The sequence below is a fragment of the Brienomyrus brachyistius genome, chromosome 16 (genome assembly GCF_023856365.1).
Source record: "Brienomyrus brachyistius isolate T26 chromosome 16, BBRACH_0.4, whole genome shotgun sequence".
Classification (NCBI taxonomy): domain Eukaryota; kingdom Metazoa; phylum Chordata; class Actinopteri; order Osteoglossiformes; family Mormyridae; genus Brienomyrus; species Brienomyrus brachyistius.
This window is the reverse complement of record NC_064548.1, coordinates 23,135,813-23,156,975: the sequence shown is the minus strand read 5'-3', so window position 1 is coordinate 23,156,975 and position 21,163 is coordinate 23,135,813. Positions and strand designations below refer to the sequence as shown.

General features: G+C 47.0%; 2 protein-coding genes across 2 annotated transcripts; both read left to right on the top strand.

The window, feature by feature from the left end:
• Nucleotides 1-76: 76 nt before the first annotated feature.
• ndufs1 (NADH:ubiquinone oxidoreductase core subunit S1) lies at nt 77-8,325 on the top strand. The gene is made up of 19 exons (XM_048978461.1): nt 77-217; nt 1,123-1,209; nt 1,639-1,730; nt 1,956-2,063; nt 2,896-2,972; nt 3,122-3,203; nt 3,605-3,735; nt 3,910-4,095; nt 4,199-4,333; nt 4,424-4,538; nt 5,393-5,538; nt 5,626-5,754; nt 5,835-5,964; nt 6,103-6,263; nt 6,514-6,668; nt 6,954-7,129; nt 7,253-7,387; nt 7,832-7,904; nt 7,990-8,325. The coding sequence occupies exons 2-19, from the start codon at nt 1,131-1,133 to the stop codon at nt 8,079-8,081; spliced, it is 2,202 nt and encodes a 733-aa protein (XP_048834418.1). The 5' UTR covers nt 77-217; nt 1,123-1,130; the 3' UTR covers nt 8,082-8,325.
• A 601-nt stretch (nt 8,326-8,926) lies between these two features.
• On the top strand, nt 8,927-19,336 carry ino80db (INO80 complex subunit Db). The gene is made up of 11 exons (XM_048978450.1): nt 8,927-9,454; nt 11,919-12,165; nt 12,292-13,085; nt 13,455-13,560; nt 13,656-13,880; nt 14,079-14,191; nt 14,383-14,516; nt 14,612-14,829; nt 15,114-15,271; nt 15,522-16,574; nt 16,733-19,336. The coding sequence occupies exons 2-10, from the start codon at nt 11,948-11,950 to the stop codon at nt 16,535-16,537; spliced, it is 2,982 nt and encodes a 993-aa protein (XP_048834407.1). The 5' UTR covers nt 8,927-9,454; nt 11,919-11,947; the 3' UTR covers nt 16,538-16,574; nt 16,733-19,336.
• The last annotated feature ends 1,827 nt before the right edge of the window (nt 19,337-21,163 follow it).

The window sequence follows — 21,163 nt, the reverse complement described above, 5'->3', positions numbered from 1 at the left end:
ACTAACACATTTTGTATATTTTAATGATTTTTGATACAACCGTCTAGGTACATTTAATTTAATTTCGTTTAGATTTTTATTTTTACTTATTTAGTTATAAGTTAAAAGGCCGAGGGAGTTCGGCTGCTTCCGTCACCCCGTCCGGTTTTACCCGAAGTCGCCATTGCCGTGTGACGTAGAGTCGCTGCTCTAGTCCCGAAGGCCAAGTAGCGACGAGGTAAAATATAACATCAGGCTGTTTTAGATTGTTATTATTATAAAGCACATAATTTTGTTTTAAGTTGCATGCGTTGTTTAGTATGTAAGTGCGATTTTCTATAGTGACTGGGCAAACGTGACCTAAACTAGAGTTACCAGTGATATGGCTCCGTGCTCTCTGTGTCCTTGACTTGCTAGCAAGTTGTAGTGAGATACCAGATCAAAAGCTAATGATTTGATTATGAAAACCTTTCGCGAGGGTCTTCTAAATGTAGTTTAAATTTACAAATTGTGGACTAGCAAACCGAGTTCGCAATCTCATTGATGTATGGTTAATGTTACCCATCTCTAGCCATTTCTGTGCGGTCACACTTTTGTGACTGCCTTACTTGGATGATCTTGTCAACAGTGCAGGCAAGCAGTGACATATCTGTGTTAAATCTGTGCATAATAATTAGAGGGTTGTAATAAAAGTAAATGTGTGAAAGAGATGCCATGTAACCTGTGTTTGTTTATGCGTCCGTCCCCCACAAAAAAAGCTTCCATGTCCAGAGGAAGTGTTAGTGTTGTTGCATGCTGTATTTGAGAAGCATGCAATGTTCATCAGCTTTGCTGAAACGTAGCTCTTGTTGATTTACAGAACTGGTTCACTGGTCGCGACTTGAAATGCATAATAGCTGGATGTTAACTAGCCAGCTGGTCACTAATCGGCTTATTTCTAAAAATGGGACGGTTTATATGCGCCGGGCTTTGATCTGCTGCTGACAGAAGCTTGTAGGGAGATGGAGCAGATTTGCCTTGATCGATGCTAAGGGGACCTCGTTTCTTAGACATGCTTTTCCTGCGCCATTAATAAAGCAAAATAACATTGTATGTAGTGGAGTCATTTTCCTGATACATAGTGTCATGGTTTCCAATGGCCAGGTAGCGTCATGCTGCGATTGCCGGCCGTTACCCGCGCACTGTCCGGTGTCGCCCACTCCAAGGGCTTTGCGGCGGCCACCAGCAATGGTATGTTTCCTCTTTTATATGTTTATTTGTATGTGATTGTTTTTAAGTAATGCGTTTGGTCTGTTCCTTCTCAGCATGTTGTTCTAGCAGATAAGCTCTAAAGAAGGTCTCATAACGCTGCATTAGGCTGTAATAGGCTTCGTATGATTGGTGGTGATTAGAGATGCTGCCAGATCTGGTTAAGTATTAGACTGTGCTAACCAATGTGTGTCTTGTTTAACCAATATCCAAAAACGATCGTTTTTCCTTTCCCTGTAATTTCAGCTGTTTAAAAGTATTATCGGTACAAAATCAGACAGCAGCAGATGTTTGCTGGATTTACTGTAGAAATAAATTTCAGCCTGCTATGTTAAGATAGATCTTACGAATGGCATAGCATTAAGAAGGTTTCGAGAAACTGGGCCCTGATCTGTTCCATGTGTGTTACAGTGCGCTCAGCTGCTACCGCAGCCAGTAACCTGGTGGAGGTGTTCGTGGATGGAAAACCTGTTATGGTAGAGCCAGGGACCACGGTGCTGCAGGTGAGCGAACCTCTGAAATATTTGTGTTGCTTGTTTAGTGTTTAACTTCTTTCCAACTTAAAGGAGGGAGTAATGCTGCATATTCCACTGCAAGACAGCAGTATCAAGGCAGGGTTTGGACATGTTTTGTGGGTCGACTTGGAATACTTTTATCTTAATACTGTTTGTGTTTGTGAAAATGTGTGTGTTCTGAAACATCGAGTGGCTTCTCTGGGTGTCACACAGGCCTGTGAGAAGGTCGGGGTGCAGATACCGCGATTCTGCTACCACGAGCGTCTCTCCGTGGCCGGGAACTGCCGCATGTGTCTGGTGGAGATCGAAAAAGCCCCAAAGGTGTGGATCGCCGGAGCAAACATTCCACTGCATCACTGATATGCTTTCAATTTGAATCTTTAAATCTCAATCTGGATTTTTTTTCCTACTTTTTTAGCAAAGTACTGCTTAGGCACGTAACGATATATTGTTTGATGATAAATCACAGTGCAAATGAATGATGATTTGAATCCTGAAAATAAAAATTAAAAAATGAACTGCGAAATAGCTCATGTTATTATTAGGCAGTGTAATCTCTTAACCAACCTGCAGAAATAGCACTATGGAATAGTGAAATGGTTATTAAGAATGGGCTATTTTTTAGTCACTTTTTCATGTTTAATGAAGGAATATTTTACTCAAATTATATTTGACTGCTATATTTTACTCAGACCTTTAGAAATGTTTGTAAATAATTATTGGGTATTAAGAATGTTTTTATTTAATTAAAGGGCTAAAAGGGAAGTAAAAAATAGGGCAATAGATGTTGCATTTTTGGGTAAAACAATTTTCCTTTTCTCAAAAATATTTGTGGGAAGATTGAATCATGAATCGAACTGAACCGTGAATTAGGTGAATTGTTACGTGTCTAGTACTACAGCATAGCTATACAGAACTAGTAGGGAAAATGTAACGCATTCAGTGGACCTGTGACACTGGCAACTGCACATCTATAACACCCATGTAGCCTGAGTGAATCCCGTACTCCAGTGTGGTTTCGTCCTGGCAATGCTCAGGACTTGGGTGACAGTGGTGAGGAATGAACAAGCCCTGAGCCAATTACAGTTTTCATTTGTTTTTAATTGTTATTCTGTGACCGTCGTGATTCTGACTTCATATTCTGATCTCCCAGCCCGTGGCTGCATGCGCCATGCCGGTCATGAAGGGCTGGAACATCCTCACCAGCTCTGAGAAAACCAAGAAAGCAAGGTATGCTGCTCATGGTCTCGGTGATCTTTACATTTTTATATACGTTTTTATATTAAAGTAAATGCTAATCTTGCCTGCTGCTGCTTGAGAACATGCCAATCAGCAGTGTTCTCCATTTTCTACATTTGCGACAACGTTGGTGCCCTTAGGGAGGGTGTGATGGAGTTTCTGTTGGCCAATCACCCTCTGGACTGCCCCATTTGTGACCAGGGAGGAGAGTGCGACCTTCAGGTGAACATGACGGGTTGGGAGACTTAACCTACAGAAAATCTGGTTTTGGTAGAGTGTATTGGTAGAACAGGGAGTGGTCCACAAGGGTTTTTTTTGTGCAGGCATCTTCAACAAATGAGGGAACTGTAATACTACGGAACTTCCTGGAATGAATATCTTAAAAAATATGGAAATTTTATGATTTTGGCACTATGATAATTGGCGTAGTTGTACACTGTAGTTTTATGCAGTCTAGCTTAGATGTTACAAAAGACACTCGTAACTGGAGGTAAGCATTATTTTTTGTTTTGATAGAAATGAGTATTTTAAGCTCTTGTAGTCAGTCACTATGGATTGGCGTGACCCAACGGGCAAAGGGAATTGCTGCTGTAAGCTCCTTTTGCATCTCTTGCTGGGCTTAGGATCAGTCCATGATGTTCGGTAGCGACCGGAGCCGATTCACAGAGGGGAAGAGGGCCGTGGAGGACAAAAACATCGGGCCCCTCGTTAAGACCATCATGACCCGCTGTATCCAGTGCACACGCTGCATTCGGTGAGCCACATGAGTGGGGGGGGCGTGAACACCAGCCAGCTTGTCCATGACGGCCACGTGATCATGGCTGGCTTCCAGGGCGTGGCGTTGTACTGGAGGACTAATGCCACCCCCTTCCCCGTCCCCCTGGCAGCCTCGATCTCAGGGTAACAAGTGTTTCTTTCTCTTTCATAGGTTCGCCAGTGAAGTTGCAGGTGTGGATGTTTTGGGTACCACAGGACGGGGCAACGAGATGCAAGTAGGCACTTATGTGGAGAAGATGTTCATGTCCGAGCTGTCGGGGAACGTGATCGACATCTGTCCCGTCGGGGCCCTGACTTCCAAACCCTATGCGTTCACCGCCCGGCCCTGGGAGACCAGGTATTTCATTCCACTCGCTCCGACAGCACCTCCATCATGGAAAGCCAAGTTATCTTTTTGGATGGAGGACAGGCAGCTGACTCCAAGATCTTTCTGCTTATAGGAAGACCGAATCAATTGATGTCCTGGACGCGGTGGGGAGTAATATTGTAGTGAGCACAAGGGGGGGAGAGGTAATGAGGATCCTGCCACGCCTCAACGAAGACGTCAACGAGGAGTGGATCTCGGACAAAACGCGGTGAGGCCGCGGTGACTCTCCACTCGGCAGATCCCTGCAGCTCGCTGTGTGGCCGCCTGTAGACTCACCTCACACCCTTCCCACCAACAGCTTTGCGTACGACGGGCTCAAGCGTCAGCGGCTCACTCAGCCCATGGTGAAGGACGCCTCGGGGCAGCTGGTGTCCACTTGCTGGGAGGACGTCTTGACGCGAGTTGCTGGCGTGGTACGCGTCTCTCTAGGCAGACCTACACACATACGCTGCTGAAAGTCGACACGCACTTATTGCAGTGATGCAGCCTGTTATTCTGTGATCAGATTGCGGTGTTTTGTTAAACTGCTAGCTAATGTTTGTGCTTAGTTTTTGATGAGGAGGGAGGGAGGCCTTAATCTAAGTCACAGTACCTGTCTAACCCAAGATTTTGTATATACAAAGAACAGGAACTTGGAACAGATCATATGATGGTAGTTTGAGCCCTGAGGGATGTACTACGAAGCGAGTTTGCTGCCTTAGCGAGGTTTCTTGAGGCTGACATCTAGTCGTCGGGTATTACGAATCTCAGCTCCCTTTTAAATGGCGTGTATCGCCATGGTCATTTCCAAGCAAGTTTAAGTGTAGGCTTTCAAATTAAAACAGGGTTATCCTAACCCTAATACTAACCCTCCTTTGCACCAAAAACGTAGCCGATATAAGTGCTGTTTAAACAGATTAAATCTACTGGGGGGCAGGGGGCTGCTGACAATAAATAAAAAATGCTTGGGGAGTATTGCTTACCTGTTGCATCTCAAAGGGTGGCTCTTATTTGGCACCTTTAGTTTGCGATGCAGCCATCGCCCCTTTTATGCGAACATGTACAGACAAATTAAAGTAAATCCCAAGTCAATTACTGAGTTGATAACCAGTATTGTTCAACATTCTACTCTGGGTATGTCAAACTTACTTCTAAGTGCACCCCAGTCTTCTGTTGGCAGATGCTATGGTTTTTTTTATTCTGTGTTGCCTGCATTCCTGTTGTGATTTGTGTATGTTCTGGGGTGACTGCAATCCCATAATCTAGCTTTTCCTTCTCTGGACTGCAGCTCCAGGGGGTGCAAGGGAAGGACGTGGGAGCCATTGCTGGTGGCCTGGTCGATGCGGAGGCGCTGGTGGCCTTGAAAGACCTGCTGAACCGGCTGAATAGTGACAGCCTGTGCACTGAGGAGCTTTTCCCTATGGCTGGGGCTGGGTACGCAGGAAGGATTAAAGTAACATGATATTGGGGCGTGGTTTCAGGTTAGGTTGCCATTGACATAAATGTCGGTTCTGTTGGCAGGTCCGACCTGCGATCGAACTACTTGCTGAACACTGGCATTAGCGGCATCGAGGAGGCAGACTTGCTGCTTTTGGTTGGCACCAACCCTCGTTATGAAGCACCTCTGTTCAATGCTCGTGTTAGAAAGAGGTGGGTCTGTCTGACCAAAAGAAAAATGTAAGACTAATTTTGCACATTATGTAATTAATTTTCTGGTCCCCCCGTTGCAGCTGGCTTCATAATGATCTGCAGGTGGCACTGGTGGGACATCAAGTGGACCTAAGCTACACCTATGAACACCTTGGGGATTCTGCTCAGGTGTTGCAGGAGATTGCTGCTGGGACACATCCCTTCTGCCAGGTAGTTGGCAAATTATTATTTTCTAAATTCCCTTCACTGCTCATGGAATAATGGGTAATTGATGAGCGATTTACCTTGCTTACTGCTGATCCCTAGCAGTCTCAGCTCCCTTCCTGATCTCATCTTCTCTTGCCCCAGACCCTAGCAAAGGCAAAGCACCCTGTAGTGGTATTGGGCAGCGCGTGCCTCCAGAGAGATGATGGCACTGCGCTCCACGCTTTGGTGTCCACCATTGCCCAGAATGCCCGCGCCAGCAGCGGTGTGCAAGACAGCTGGAAGGTTCTCAACATCCTTCACAGGTAACTTCTTAGCAGGACTTAGTAATGGCCAATTTAAGGTTCATGAACCATTTTGCTATAGTTTCTGACACCACTAGATGTCTATTCAAAAAGTGCGCAGTGCAATGCAACAAAGCAAAAGTGGTCATCACTAGCTGGACTGCCCCACATGCCCCGACAAGCAGTGTTGCGACAAGTGAGGCATTGAGACAAGTAACCAGTGAGAGCCGGGATAATCCAGTCAATGATTCGCCTCCTGTGTGATTGACAGGGTGGCCAGTCAGGTTGCTGCACTGGACCTGGGTTACAAGCCTGGTGTGGAAGCCATCAGGAAAAACCCACCCAAGGTGCTGTTTTTGCTTGGAGCAGACGCTGGCTGTATCACTCGACAGGATCTGCCAAAAAACAGCTTGATCATCTACCAGGGTCTGCATTCTTCGTGCTCCTTTGTTGTTGACTCTGAAGTCTTCTAGTAATGAGTGTCTAGATCATATAATAAGAGTACCTATGTTGGGAAGGGTGCTCTAAAAATAAACAGAATTTAAAGAACGTCTTTTAATTCATTGATACAATTAAATGCAGCTGATACAATGGGGCTAAAACCACAGCTGTGTTTTCAGTGTTCGTCGATCATCAGCCAGGTCTTTTATTTAGGGGAAGCTAGACTCCAGAGTTTACCTAACTAACTTATATGCGTGTTCCTGGATCTAGGCCATCACGGAGACATGGGGGCGCCCTTGGCTGACATCATCCTGCCTGGAGCGGCATACACAGAGAAATGTGCCACGTATGTGAACACTGAGGGGCGGGCCCAGCAGACCAGGGTGGCAGTGACCCCGCCGGGCATGGCCAGGGAGGACTGGAAAATCATCAGGGCCATTTCAGAAGTATGCCGCAATTTTTTTTTGCTTGGTGCTGAAACTACGAACATTCCCAAAGATGGTTTGCTTGGATGGACTGCTGGTGTGGGTGTGTGCAGTCAGCTCCCTGTGACGTGACTTTGTTTGCAGCTGGTTGGTGTAACGCTCCCCTATGACACTCTGGACGAGGTGCGTAACAGGCTAGCTGAGGTGTCACCTAACCTGCTGCACTATGACGACGTGGAGGAAGCCAACTATTTCAAGCAGGCAAACGAGCTGTCAAAGGTCAGTTTGATACCCATGAACTCCGATAGGTTTGATTAGAGACCTCTTAGAGGACGTTTGTTATTAATCATGTTCTATTTTGAATGCACTTCCTGCCACGCCCGTGGCTCCCTTTAAAAGATTCTTTTAAGAGAGCCTTGGATGGAGAGGGTACAGATGTGGTATCTGTATTAAAACCTATCATTTATGCGTGCCAAACATTAATTTAGTTGCAAATTTATGAGTCAGTCCAGTAGTTCATTGCGCAAGAAGAACATTGAGTTCCAGTCTGAAAGTCTGCCCGCTTGTTTATTTATACGATGATTTTGCACCGATTCTTGATGGATGTATGAGGGCTGCCCTGTAGCTGCTTCAGATCTTCTGCTTTACGTTATCGAGAACTGCTTATTTGGCAAGACGCTTCTTGCTTGTGCGCCGCTTCACATCCCTTTACTTTCTTTTCAGGCTGTCAACCAGACACTCTTGTCTGAGCCTCTGGTGCCCCCTCAGCTCACAGCGAAGGACTTCTACATGACAGGTAGACACAGACCTTCTGTGAACACCGGCCCCTGATTTTGAGAATGTGGCTTGTATTGCTGACACACTGTGACCCTTGTCCTCAGACCCCATCAGCAGAGCCTCCCAAACCATGGCCAAATGCGTGAAGGCTGTGACTGAGGGAGCGCAGGCCGTGGAAGAGCCATCCATCTGCTGAAGCGAAGTCCTGTGGTCCGGCAGAATCCCGTGGGGGTCCCTCACCGGTTACCCAACTCCCCTGTCGAGCTGGGCTCAATCCTAGCATAGCTTATGACATTTCACCTTAAGTTAAACCTGATTTGTGGTGCAGACCTACATTGAGTGACATTATCTTCATGAGTGTAGTGCACTACTGCACTGAAGATATGAGATACGTATTTGTAACAAAGATTAAATGTTATGAATAAAAATGTACAATGCAAGCTATTTTGTTTTCTTTAAAACATGCATGTTTTTATATGTTTCAGCTGTATATAAATTTGTAGTGATTTGGTAGAGCGATCAAGGATTCTTGGCATTATTTACACAATAATGAAGTAATAAGATTTTCAAAATATCCTTAGTTAACTAAGTTAATATTCTGTGAAAATGATCAGTTAATGATTATTTATTTGCATAGCATTATTATAACCTTAGAGTAACCATTTAATACTCTGCTTTTGGTAACTGCCATTGGTAATAAGTGTAAATCAAATAATCGAATGAATGAGAGTGAACGTAATGCGCGAATCAAACAACATGCAAAGAAAAAGATAGTGGAGAAGTAAGATTATTGTGGTGAAAAGGCGCAGCAAATGTTGAAAAGTTGTGTTAAGACGAACACTAAGGGGCTACGGGGGTATTTGTAAAAAATGTTTTGAATTTTTCTTTGCACTTTTGGTATGGTGTTTTTTGGAGAGGATTAAAATGGTAACTTAAAATCAGTTACGGTTTACTGACGATGCCATGCCACGAGTAATACTGAAAAGTATATGTGAGCGGTCCAAGTGAGAGACTGTACGCAGAGGACTGAGAATCCCCACTGACAATTACACTGAAAACATGCAAGCAGACAGAGAAGAGATGGGAGCCCCGCGTTCTCTCATCATTTTGTCTAAACAAGTTAAACGTCCATGCGCCCCAAACAGGTTACCTTTTCAAATACTGTTTAACAAATGCATGAAGGAGGACAAAGTCCCGAAAGTTGCCAGTTTTACAAATGCAATGCATTTTCTCCGGTTTAGTGTAAAGTTAAATTTCCAATATGGTAGGAGAGGTTGTTGTTGTACAGTCGGCTGTTGTCATGTCCCCGCAGTGCCGGTAGTGGTGCTGTAAGGAGAGTCTGCTGATGACCGAACTAAAACCCCAACAAGCTCTATACTGCTATTTTTTGTTGCAGATAAACTACATTTATTTGAATCATGGATCCCAGCAAAAACATTCACGGATAGAAAAAGGCTCGTTTAAATTAAAAATACCGAAAATCAGTGCATATATAGCCCGGTTATTTATAATTAGCATTTCCAGACTCCGTCCGGAGTGGATATTATATACTGCACATACCAATTGAAGGTAAGCCGACTTGCCGCGAAGCCTGGGCCCCGAGTGGAAGAGGAAGCGGAGAGCCTTGCCAGTCAAGGCCGCTGACTCTGCTACGCGAGGCCGTGGGATGCCAAGGTCCCACAGGCCGCCGTTAACGTTTAATCTTGCAGGTTTATTTTACTTTCACTTTCATATTTTCGTGTAACGTGCGTTCCGTAAATATTAAAATGCAATTTTTAAATATTTTCATGTGATTATAGTACCTCAACAACGAATAATATTGCTTTTTGTTGTTTTGAAGGCCCGTTTGGAGGGCCTTATCGACGTTCCCTTTGTTTGATGCTATATTTTAAAAATATGTTTATCCAGCCGCGACACGAACTTGTTTTTTAAGTCATTAGTGGAGTATTTTCGCGTTCGGCTGTCCGAGTTGCGCTAAGATGGACTTAATAAGTAATTTATATGGATTTTTATATTCGGTTTCTGGGGCTAAGTGCTTTGTGTACTTTTTAATAGCCGTGCTTCCTTGTTGCTCGCCTCGAAACCCTTGCCACTGCGCTACGTTTTTTGGTTATTTCCTTAATATTACCACTTCAGCAAGTTGCGTCCCGTTTATAGTTATTCGTGTATTTTGATTAAATTTGCGAGTCGCCCGGGTTTCTCGGTTTTTGTCGCCGTTTTGAAAGTTGCCCGTACAGCCAGATCGACACTTTGTCCGGCGCACCAGCGCTTGCGTTTCCACACTGATACCGTCAAATCGTTATATTCATTACTGGAAACACTGTGTCTTATTTTAAAGTAGTAAACGTTGACTTCGTTTAAAATAGAAGAGAGTATTTTCTCCAATGTAGCTGAACGCCTAGCATTTCAACCGGGACCCTCTTGATCGCCTTATTATTTAAGATCAATATTACACTATTGGTAATGGGTTAGTGATGTACACTGTCATTCAGTTAACGTCAGACGAGATTCATGTAACAGGTGGTAATCGCATCAATCCAGATACATTTACAGGGCATAACCAACCAACTACCCCACTGGCTGTTTCTAAGTTTGCTGATGGTCAAGTTTAGCTGGTAACGGTTAGACCGTTTAGGGCGTTATTGACATTTTATACTGGAAGCTGTTATTACCAGTGGTGTTAATGATTGAAATTGACGCTGACGATCGGTGTGTCTTTAGTCGCATATTTGAACAACAATCAGAAGTTAATACTAAATCGCCTGTAAGTATCAGTATAGTGTGAATAATGCTGCCGATTGCCGCCCCCCGACTTAGGTCAGTACTCCTTACGCGGTTTGACACTCGGTGGGATCGCACTTCTCCGTTATGTCCACGTGTTACTGTGTTTTGATGCCTTGAGTGTCTGAGCATGCAGTGCCAGCGATCAGGCCGGATGCTGGATTATTTACCACTCTAATTTACAGTATATTTACTGACAGTGTGAATGCTGCATTGTCCACTGCCGGCCATCAAAACTTCAAATAAGTCAAGCAGCAAATCAAGCTCTGCATTTCCGCATATAGACGTTACACTAACATTTTGCTTTTAAGATCGCGAATAAGCTTTCGTTATGCATATTATTGACAAGTTTAACGAATTCAGTTTGTTTGATGGAAATCGTAGGGATATTTCATACAGCTAGTGTATTTTGGTAAAAAATAACAGTAGCAATGGTACAGGTGAGTGTGAGGGATTTAGAGATTCGTGGCTCAGTGGAGAAAAGTTTTCTGGTTTATAGATTTTTACATTCTTCTGTACTGTGGAAGATGTTTTTTTTTTTTTATGAGTTGTGTGTTAGACTGGTGTGTGAATGTGCCCTGTGATGGGCTGGCCCCCTGTCCTGGGTTGTTCCCTGCCTCGTGCCCATATCTTCTTGGACCGGCTCCAGACTCACCGCGACCCAGGAGGATAAGCGATTTGGAAAATGGATGGATGGATGGATGGAGTTGTGTGTTAGATAATACCTTTGTTTTATTTGTATCTTTAACAAAAAGATAACTGAATTGGCTGCTTTGAATCCAGGCTTAATCTCCCTTAAGTCTGGCTTATGTGTGACTTGGCAAACACTGCATGTAAATTGTCAGTGTGGCTGAGCGTGTAGCTAAACATTTACTGTGCCTTGTGACAGCGTCAGCCTTCGACACGCTTTCATTTTTCCCCCTTTTTGCACCCCTATGAAATGCCCATTATTTTAGGACATATATAGTTGCAGATAATGACTTTTGGAAAGGACCACGTTTAACATGGTAATGCACAAAATGATGGTTCAGTACAATTATTGTCTAATTAAGGAAATAGGCTCTGCAAAGCAGGAGCGGTTGTTTGGATGACTTCTAAAAATATTATCAATATTCACGCAGACTCTGAAACATTAATTATCCCAGAGAGTTGGGCTTAGCTGAGTTTCCTGCCATGTCCGGTTGCTCACAGTGCCACTCGGTGGCCCGACTGCATCCAGCGAGAAGTTGACCTTTCCCGCTTCTCCCATCAGCTGATGTTCTCAAGGACCAGAGTCACGTGATGTTTGAAGGCAAACACATACACTTCTCGGAGGTGGACAATAAGCCACTGTGCTCGTACAGCCCCAAACTCTGCAAGCAGCGCAGGCTCAACGGCTACGCCTTCTGTATCCGCCATGTCCTGGAGGACAAGACTGCCCCCTTCAAGCAGTGCGAGTATGTGGCCAAGTACAACAGCCAGAGGTGCACCAACCCCATCCCTAAATCTGAGGACCGCAGGTAAGCGCTCATTCCACCGCTGTCGTCTTTCTCTCTCATCTCCCTGTGCACTGCAGTTCCTCGTTCAGCGGTCGCATTTCTCCTGCGACCCATATCTTGATCGGCTCACGTGTTTTGTCCTGTCAGGTACTGCAACAGCCACCTGCAGGTCCTGGGCTTCATCCCCAAGAAGGAGCGGAAGAAGAAGCAGGACGTGCTGGACGAGATGCGCGGGCGCCCCCACCTGGAGGCCGTGGCCCTCAACATCACGGTGCCACCGCTGGCTCTGAGGACACCCAATGGGCTGGACGAGCTGCCGCCCTCCCCGACCCGCGGCCGCTCCTTGGCCCCTTCCGAGCTGGAGCTCCTGGACCCGTTCGCCTTCCACGAAGATGAGACAGACGGGGAAGAAGGGGCTGCCGTGCGCAAGGGCTCCACGGTCAGGAAGAGGCTACAGAGCAGGCTAGCGCTTGACCCAGCGCTACGGTTGTGTAACTCAAATACCCTCTTGCCCCCACCAGAGCGCTTTAGCCCCTCCCCTCGACCGTGTCAGCCGCCACCCTGCTCATCCTCCCCCCTTCTTCCCGCCCTCCCTTCTCAGCAACCTGAGCGCTCATACCTGACTGCCCCCAGCTGCCCCACGCCCCCACAGGGTTTGTTATGCAAGGTGACCCCACCTCCACAGGTTGGCCCCTCTCCAGCCAGTGGCAACACCCCCACACAACCCACGGGCCCCACCCCCAGCAGGAAGACCACACCCACTACCACACCCACTGCCACGCCCCTGCCGCCTGGCAGCCAGGACAGTCCGCAGAGGCGTGTGGTAGTGATGCACCCCGTGGAGTTCTCCCCTCCGCCCGCCTGCCTGGCGCGAATTCGGCGCCTGGTGCAGTTCTGCTCCAAGAGACACCGGCAGCATGGCGACCTCTTCCCTCACCTAGGTACAGAACCCGCTTTGTCTTCCTGTTGTCCTCCTAACTTCTCAGCATGCTCAGCAGGATGTACTAATTTAGGGATTATTTTTATTCGTTCTATTCTGTTCCCTTCTTTTACTCTGTGACCCTCATTTCATAAGGCGGTCAGCTGAAACCTTCTTGCAGGGCATTTTATTTTTTGTTACTCCTTTGTAAAAGAAACCAAATACGGGAAATGAAAGAACAGTCTGTCCCATAAAGTTTGGCTCAGGCCTGAATCTACCTGATGTAGTCTAAATCAGCCTAATTAATGTGAGTATGGTTTTGGGCATCCCAAAGGAGTTGACGATGGTCAGACCAGTGCTGAGTGTGCAGTGTCCGTTCTTTTGTGTGCAGGATTAGACTGGTCCGAGGACAGCACGGATGACGAGGAGGAGGAGATGGAGAGAATTCTGTCGTATGAGTGCTCCCGGAGGGCGCAGGAGCGACGCCTGCAGGACGAGTACGTGACCTGCAAGTGAACAGAACACGCTGAGGGCCGCCACACCGCTCCCCTTAATCTGAACTCTTGTCGTGAACCCTCCTGCCCCCTCGCAGCTCAGACGAAGATGCCAACAGCCCCCGCACCACCAGGCTGGTCCGACTGTGTAGTTTCCTGCGGCAGAAATACAAGCTCCTCTGCCGACAGGAGAGAGCCGCCATGCGTCAGAAGAGATACCGTTATGCCTTCCGCAAAGCCCTGCTGCAGGCAGCCAGCAAGGACCCGGACTGTACTGGCCGCCTCATCCAGGAGCTGCGCAGTGCCTCTCGGGCACCCTCCAGGTATGTTCTACCCAGAGTGCTTAGTGTCGCAGGCTTTGGCAAAATGAGGCGTCAGCCCCTTTCCCGTGAACTAATTGAGTTAAAGCCGTTATTGAAGCAGATACCAGTTTACCCTGTGGCATTAAAGCTAGTGATGTGATGTGGAACTGCAGTTGTTGGAGGGACGACACTCTGAAGGGTGGCTCTGTGTCTCCACAGCACCAGGATGTCATCTGCGCGGCCCAGTCCAGAGTCTGGATGCTGCACGGGCAGCACCGGGGGCCAGGCCTGCCACGGCAGGGCGCTGCCCTTCACTCGGCACTGCTTCCAGCGTATCCTTTTTTAGTTACCCATGGCATTCTGGGAGAGTGGCACACCTCTCAGCCTGGGTGTTTATGAGTAACTAGCAATGGTGGGTCGATAGTAGGAGAGGTTCGAAAGTCTTGAGATGCCCTCCTGCACCCAGGTCCAAGTGTGTGGCCTTCTCTCCGGAGAGTTCTGTGCCCTTGATTGCCCCTTACAGACATCCTGTTGAACCGCTCGCAGCAGCTCTTCTGCAGCTGTACCGCCAAGTTCGCCGATGGCCAGCAGTGCCCCGTGCCCGTGTTTGACATCACGCACCAGACGCCGCTCTGTGAGGAGCACGCCAAGAAGATGGTGAGCCGCCCGCCCGCCCGCTCGCGCACGTGCAAGATAAGGCTGCTGCTTGGCGCGTCCTTATGCGCCCTACCTCTCGCCCGGCCCCTTTCCAGGATAACTTTCTGCGGGGCGACAGTAACCGGCGCATCCAGCACCAACAGCAGCGGAAACCGCGCAAGAAGAGCAAGCCCCCTGCGCTGACCAAGAAACACAAAAAGAAGAGGCGGAGAGGGCCCCGTCGTCCGCAGAAGCCCATCCCCCCCGCCGTGCCCCAGGGTAACCTGGGAATGCCCTCCAGCCTCTCATTGCCCTCACAAGCTGCCAATATCAGGTAGACAGCGCCCTCTGGTGCCACTCCTTAGACTGCAGTTATTCTTAATATCACAAAAATATATTTATTGGTTTGATGTGTATTTAGAACTTTTATTGACTGGATTTAATAATTTTCCTGTTTCTGTACAAACAGATTTAGTATCTCGAGGGTAGAACCTCAAGATCCTTGTCTCCTTCTTTAATATTAGGCTTCCTGCTCCAGTCGTATAGTTTTTTCTATGTAAGTGTGTGTGTTTGTGTGTATGTGTGTGTCATATATATAATGTTTCCTTTTTGTGGTAGGAGTCCATCGACTCCGGACCTGAGTGCAGATGAGCTTCCAGATGACATCACCAATGACATGACAGACATTCCAAATGACCTCGAGCTGAACCAGGAGGACTTCTCGGACGTGCTGCCCAGGCTTCCGGATGACCTGCAGGACTTCGATCTGTTTGAAGGTATCAACATCTCTCTTAATCACATATTGATTCTAATAGTCTGTCCATCAATTATCTCTCCCATTTTGCTGGTTGGTTACAGTTGTTAATAATTCTTGCTTGGCTGGGCAAAGTCTATTACTGGGTTATTCGGTATCTTGGATTAATTCGTTACTTCCTGATGCTCTCTTGTTAGGAAGGTAATCAGCTGCAGCTGTAGTACCTGTAAATTGCGGTTACCTCGCTGATTCCTAACATGTGTGACTGTCAGGCAAGAACGGTGAGCTCCTCCCCACCACGGAGGAGGCGGAGGAGCTTGTCCGGGCCCTCCAGGCCATGGGCTCCTACCCGGACTCGCTGGTGTGCCTGAGCTCCATGGGGGAGCTGTCCCAGCCAGACGGACCGGATCAGCGCTCCATGGCCACGTTCACCGGACCGGGGACTCCAGGCGGGAGCATGGGCGACCTTCTGAACGGACGCCTCCCCGCCGAGAATTTCACCAGCCTGGAGCTGGATGACAACCTCCTGCACTCCGCCGGGGGCCCTTTCCCGCCGGCACCTTCGCCCCAGGCTCCGCCCATCCCGCCTGCGCCAACCCTGACCGCCGCCATCAGGGGTGTCGCCCCCTCCCCTGCTGGACTCTTGACGGACCGGACGTTTGCGGCTCACCCCTCCCACCTCCTGGCCAAGGCTGAGGCTGAGGTCCCGCTGGCCACCCCCCCGCACTATGGCAGCGAGCATGTGCCCTCACCCTACAGCGACCACATCTCGTCCCCCCGGCCTGGGCCCTTCCAGACAGAGCCACCCCTGCTGCTGGAGGTCCCCCTCAGCGGCGTGCCGTGTCCCACCCGCTCGCCCTGGAGCAGCCTGCCTCTCTCCCTGACTGACCCCACGCACTTTGGCAATCTGGTTGGCCCTGAGGGCCACCTGATGTCCACATCCCTGTCCACCCCCCCCTCCAGCACACATTCGGCTACCATCCAGCCCACGGCTGCCCTCTCGGCTCTCCCCCCAAGCGGCCTGACGGGCCTGACTGCCCCCGCCCCCTCCTCGTCTGCCGCTTCCTCGTCCTCCACCTCTTTTCATGACCTCATGACCTCCGGCCAGCCCAAGCAGCAGCTCCCCCAGTTCAGCGCCGTCTTCGGTCATCAGCTGGTGTCACACAGCGGCATTCCCAAGGACGTGCAGCCCAGCCACAGCTCTACGGCTCCCCCTACAGGTTTTTCCATCGCCAGCGCCACCGCGGCCAGTGCCAACAACACGGCGCCCCCCTTCAGCAAGCAGTGACTTGGGAGTGTGGGGAGTGCAGGAAGCAGAGGACCAGGTGAGAACAGAGGAGCTGCAGTGTAAATGCTTCAGCCCTCCCCTTCAGAAGAGCTTCAGTGTAAATGCTTCAGCCCTCACGTCTCCAGTGGAGCTTCGGTGTGTCTGTCGTGTTGGTCATGTGATACACAGTATTTCCTCTATTTTGTGTGTTTACAGCTCCGGAGCGCCATCAGCCGCAGGGAGGACAGAGAGGGATGTCGTCCGACAGAGAGAATCCCCCCCCTGCTGGCCTGAGCGGCCCTGCCTGGTTTGGTGAGCTGGTGATCCGTTCTTCAGGTCTTCGGATCACAGCCCTCTCGGCCTGCCCCACCCAAGTCTGCCACCCGCCTTGCTAGCACAGCGTAGTCGGCAGCGTGACGCGGGCTGTGTGGCTCCCGCAGAACCCGCCCCCGCTCTCGCCTGCTACGCCGTTAGGGATTAACGAGCCCTGTGATTGCGTCCGAGGGCTGGGGGCCACACTCTGACTGCGGATCCCTTCTGGGCTCTTGGCTGGATGCCAGAGTTTCAAGCAATAACCCGTCATTATAATTTTTTTATCAGAGTATTTTAGCACATAGTATTGGCACCGCCTCTGTATTCATACCTTCACCAGTTAACCATTCATAGCAGACTTGGAGCGCTGGGCCTGATTATCCTCATAAAACCCTAAAGAGAAATGTGTGGAAAATCACGAAAACTGAATGTCTGGCAAAGAGCAGATGGTCAGTCAGGTCGGGGAGCTTATCCTTGGTTGGGAAGGAGAAATATGTAACACCTGAAAAACATGCAAAACGTTCTACCCTATCAGTGAAGACGACAAAAACATCCATTGGTTCAAAGTGTCCCAAATCTTTTCAATGGTGCTCTTTCAGTCTCAGTGCAAAAGCGGCCTTTCACAGGACGCCCTGCATCGTGACCTGCGTCCCAGCGAGTGGGGGGTGGGGGCACGGTGTCTGTGCTTCAGGAACTCCGAGATGACCGGTTAAGTGGCTTGGGAGCCAAAGGGGTCCTTCTTAGAGACTGTGATTCAGGGAGCATCGCAGGCATCAACGTAGTGGGAGCGCAATTGTGTCATGGGGGACCAGGAAGGGCCCAGCTCTCACAGGCCTTGGGGCCCCTGTACATGGGGGACGAGGGGACCCGTGTCATACTGCCGTCTGACTGGAGGCTTCTGTTCCTTTAAGCGTCCAGATGTTAAAACAGGTGGGAAGTCAGAAAGAAAGTACCTGGTGTAACTGCTCCAACTGCTTTAACGATGGTTTTATTACAGCACTAAACATGGGTTTTGGTAGTGTTTTTTTAGGAACTGGAATATTATAACTATTGTTATAAGTATTTAATATATTTATAGAGTAGCGGTCTCAACATTGGGTTTTATTGGTGAGTCAAAATAAGTGATATGGAATGAGAATTGAAAACAACTTATTTGCAAATTATAACTGATGGAGCCAGTGTTTCGTGGAGTATCTGTGAGCTTTTTAATAGCTATCGGAATCATCTCGTGATGGTTTTGTTCTCTCCACAGGCTGAATGGATGCAGTAGGCTGTGTGTTGTGGAATTTGTGTCCCTTTCTATTGAGCAACTTTAATTAAGTAGCTGTGAGTATCTATGATGGCTTGGTGCACTTTTTGATAGCTATTAAAGTCCGCACAGCAGTTGCCGCCAAACAGCTGGACCGAGTATGGGGGGGGGGGGGGGGGTGGATAGAAGCTATCGCCCATCAACCGACATCCTTAACTTTTTGGGACGCTTTTCCAGACTTTTACTTGAGGACGTCCCTAAGCACTGATGTGAAATTTGTAAACCTGAGACCAATGCTAACTCAGACTCTTAGCCTTGGCTAATGCTAACTCAGACTCTTAGCCTTGGCTAATGCTAACTCAGACTCTTAGCCTTGGCTAATGCTAACTCAGACTCTTAGCCTTGGCTAATGCTAACTCAGACTCTTAGCCTTGGCTAATGCTAACTCAGACTCTTAGCCTTGGCTAATGCTAACTCAGACTCTTAGCCTTGGCTAATGCTAACTCAGACTCTTAGCCTTGGCTAATGCTAACTCAGACTCTTAGCCTTGGCTAATGCTAACTCAGACTCTTAGCTTTTGCGATAGAAGGCACTGTACCTGCAGCCTTGTAGAATTAGTACAAGAGCAGCAAAACTACACCCTCTTGGCTGCGGTCAGCCACCATTGGCTCTCAGGATCGTTAATCCCCTCCTCAGCTCTGACCTTTGACCTTTGTTAGGACATGCCCCCTCTCTCTGACCTTGTCAGGACACAGACCCAGCTGTGGGGAAAAACCTCCCCAAGTCTTAGGGATCATGAAGCCCAAAGTATGGATGAATTTTAATATGCTGAGTCCCATTTTCGATTGGAATCTTTCCTAGCAGTACAGAGTTCTGCCAGCCGGGATTTATAGCTGTGTGTTTTTGCTCAAGTAGGGAGGAACCCCACCCCAATATCAAAAGGAGAAAATTATTCTACAGCTCTAAAGGTTCTGGTTACCAGCCAAGATCCAGAGCGGCAGACAAATTCCTATACATTGAATGTACTGTATTACTGTTTTTAAAGATAATAGGACGAGCTAATAATCTAGTCACCTTTTGTTATTTGTCCTTGTTTAAGTTAAGGTATTTTTTGTATACAAAGGTTTACATTTTTATGTATATTTTTCTTGTGTACAAATTATGTAATATGTGTAAAAACACTGTATGTAATATCTGTATATAGCGTGGCAAATTGATCTTTGTTTTTGGATGTATGAATAAATACTTGCTGTGAGGTATTTGCTGACTGGGCAGTGCTGATTTGAATATATTTGTGCTTGAAGGATAATCAGTCTTGGCCTTAACAGGGCTCTGCATTTTACCCATTTCACTCGCATATGTGGACAGTGTCCGAACGTGAAAAAGGATTTAGGCGCACTGGTACGAGTTACTTGTAACGTGGCCTAAGATAAACCGAAACATCAAAAGGCAGTCTGAGTAAGTGACTGAGTCGGACGTCACACACACCGCCATATTTGCATACAAGTACATGCCAGTTGCATTTCATGCTATAATTGGCTGCTTCAGAACCAGCACGCACCAATGCAGTGTGATGGAGATAAGAAGTTCAGATTTGGACAGTAACGGTATACATTATATATTAATTTTTTCCAAGTTTTGAGTGGAGTAGCACGTCCTAAATTTTAAGAATATACACTGCATGGCCAAAAAAAAAAGTTGCGCTTAAGTATTTGCTCATATAAATTTAAAGAGCCAATGACTGGATCATTATTATAGTTCAGCAACGTTATGCAGCAATAAAGTGAAGTCAGCTGAGTGCCTGAATCTACTGGCCAGGTTACACCTCCATCCATCACCAGTGGATTTTTCCTTCCCCGTTGGCATGGACATATTCCAGGACACGAATGCCAAGATTCATTGGGTTCGAATTGTCAAAGAGTGGTTCAGGGAGCGTGAGGAATCATTTTCACGCATGACTGGGTGACCACAGAGTTGTGACCTTAACCTCATTGAAGGTCTTTGGTATGTGTTAATGGGGGCTTTATGGGGTGGTTCAACTCGTCAATACAGGATCTCGGTGAGAAATGAATGCAAATCTAGATGAAAGTAAAGTGTGAGATAACCCTGTGGAAACAATGGCATGACAAATGTGCGGCATAATCTAAGCTAAAGGCGGTGCAACGAAAAATTCGAGAAATTGGCGACTTTTTTTTTTTGGCCGGGCAGTGTATATATATATTATAATATATTAAGTACACGTAATTGCTATAACGGTTGGGTATAGACGATCTTATTTCGAAAAGATATAAAAAAAAAAGAAAGGTAATGTTTTCTGATATTCATTTTATAATTGTCGGAGTAACAACGCAAGCAGAATAAGCCGTTATAACCGAAAACAGTGTATGTTGCAGTTCATTTCAAATGAAACGCAGGGTTGCCAAGTTTAGTCAGCAGGCTGGAGTAGGATTTTCAATTCGAGTCTGCACACACATGCACACTCATTTACATGTTTGGAACCGTTTTATCACCTTGTAAGTCTATGGGGTTTGCAACGTGAATTAAAAAAAATCACCCGTAAATAACGTCTACTTTTACAACATTTTATAAAATACTGGTTTGAAAACCTTTAAGCTGTACGATTTTATGACATGTCATAAAATGTTTCACTTTTTAATTTGGTACTATATGTGCATGTAACTGGGTTATTTTTGTTTAATTTGCAGAATTACATAAAATGTTTATTTTTAATTTGTTAATTTGCTATAAGGACACGACATCATAGTTTGTTTTATAGAAAATTCACACAACACAAACAAAAGGTTACACGCGCTATACGTATAAAGCATGGTCAAGCCACTCGGACTTACAGTATGAATTGTAATGTGGAATATGATAAAAACAGAAGCCAAATGCTCAGTTTTGTCTGTCATTCTTAACCTTTCCATTCCACTAGCTTGTATGTGAAACTGCATTATAATGATGCATTAGGTGTGAGTGCTTAAAAAAACAGAACTGACTGTGCCCCTAAATTGTTTTAACTTACAGGCATTTATTTACAAGAACTTACGATTTTTCTATTTAATCGTATTTTGTTAGCAGTACTG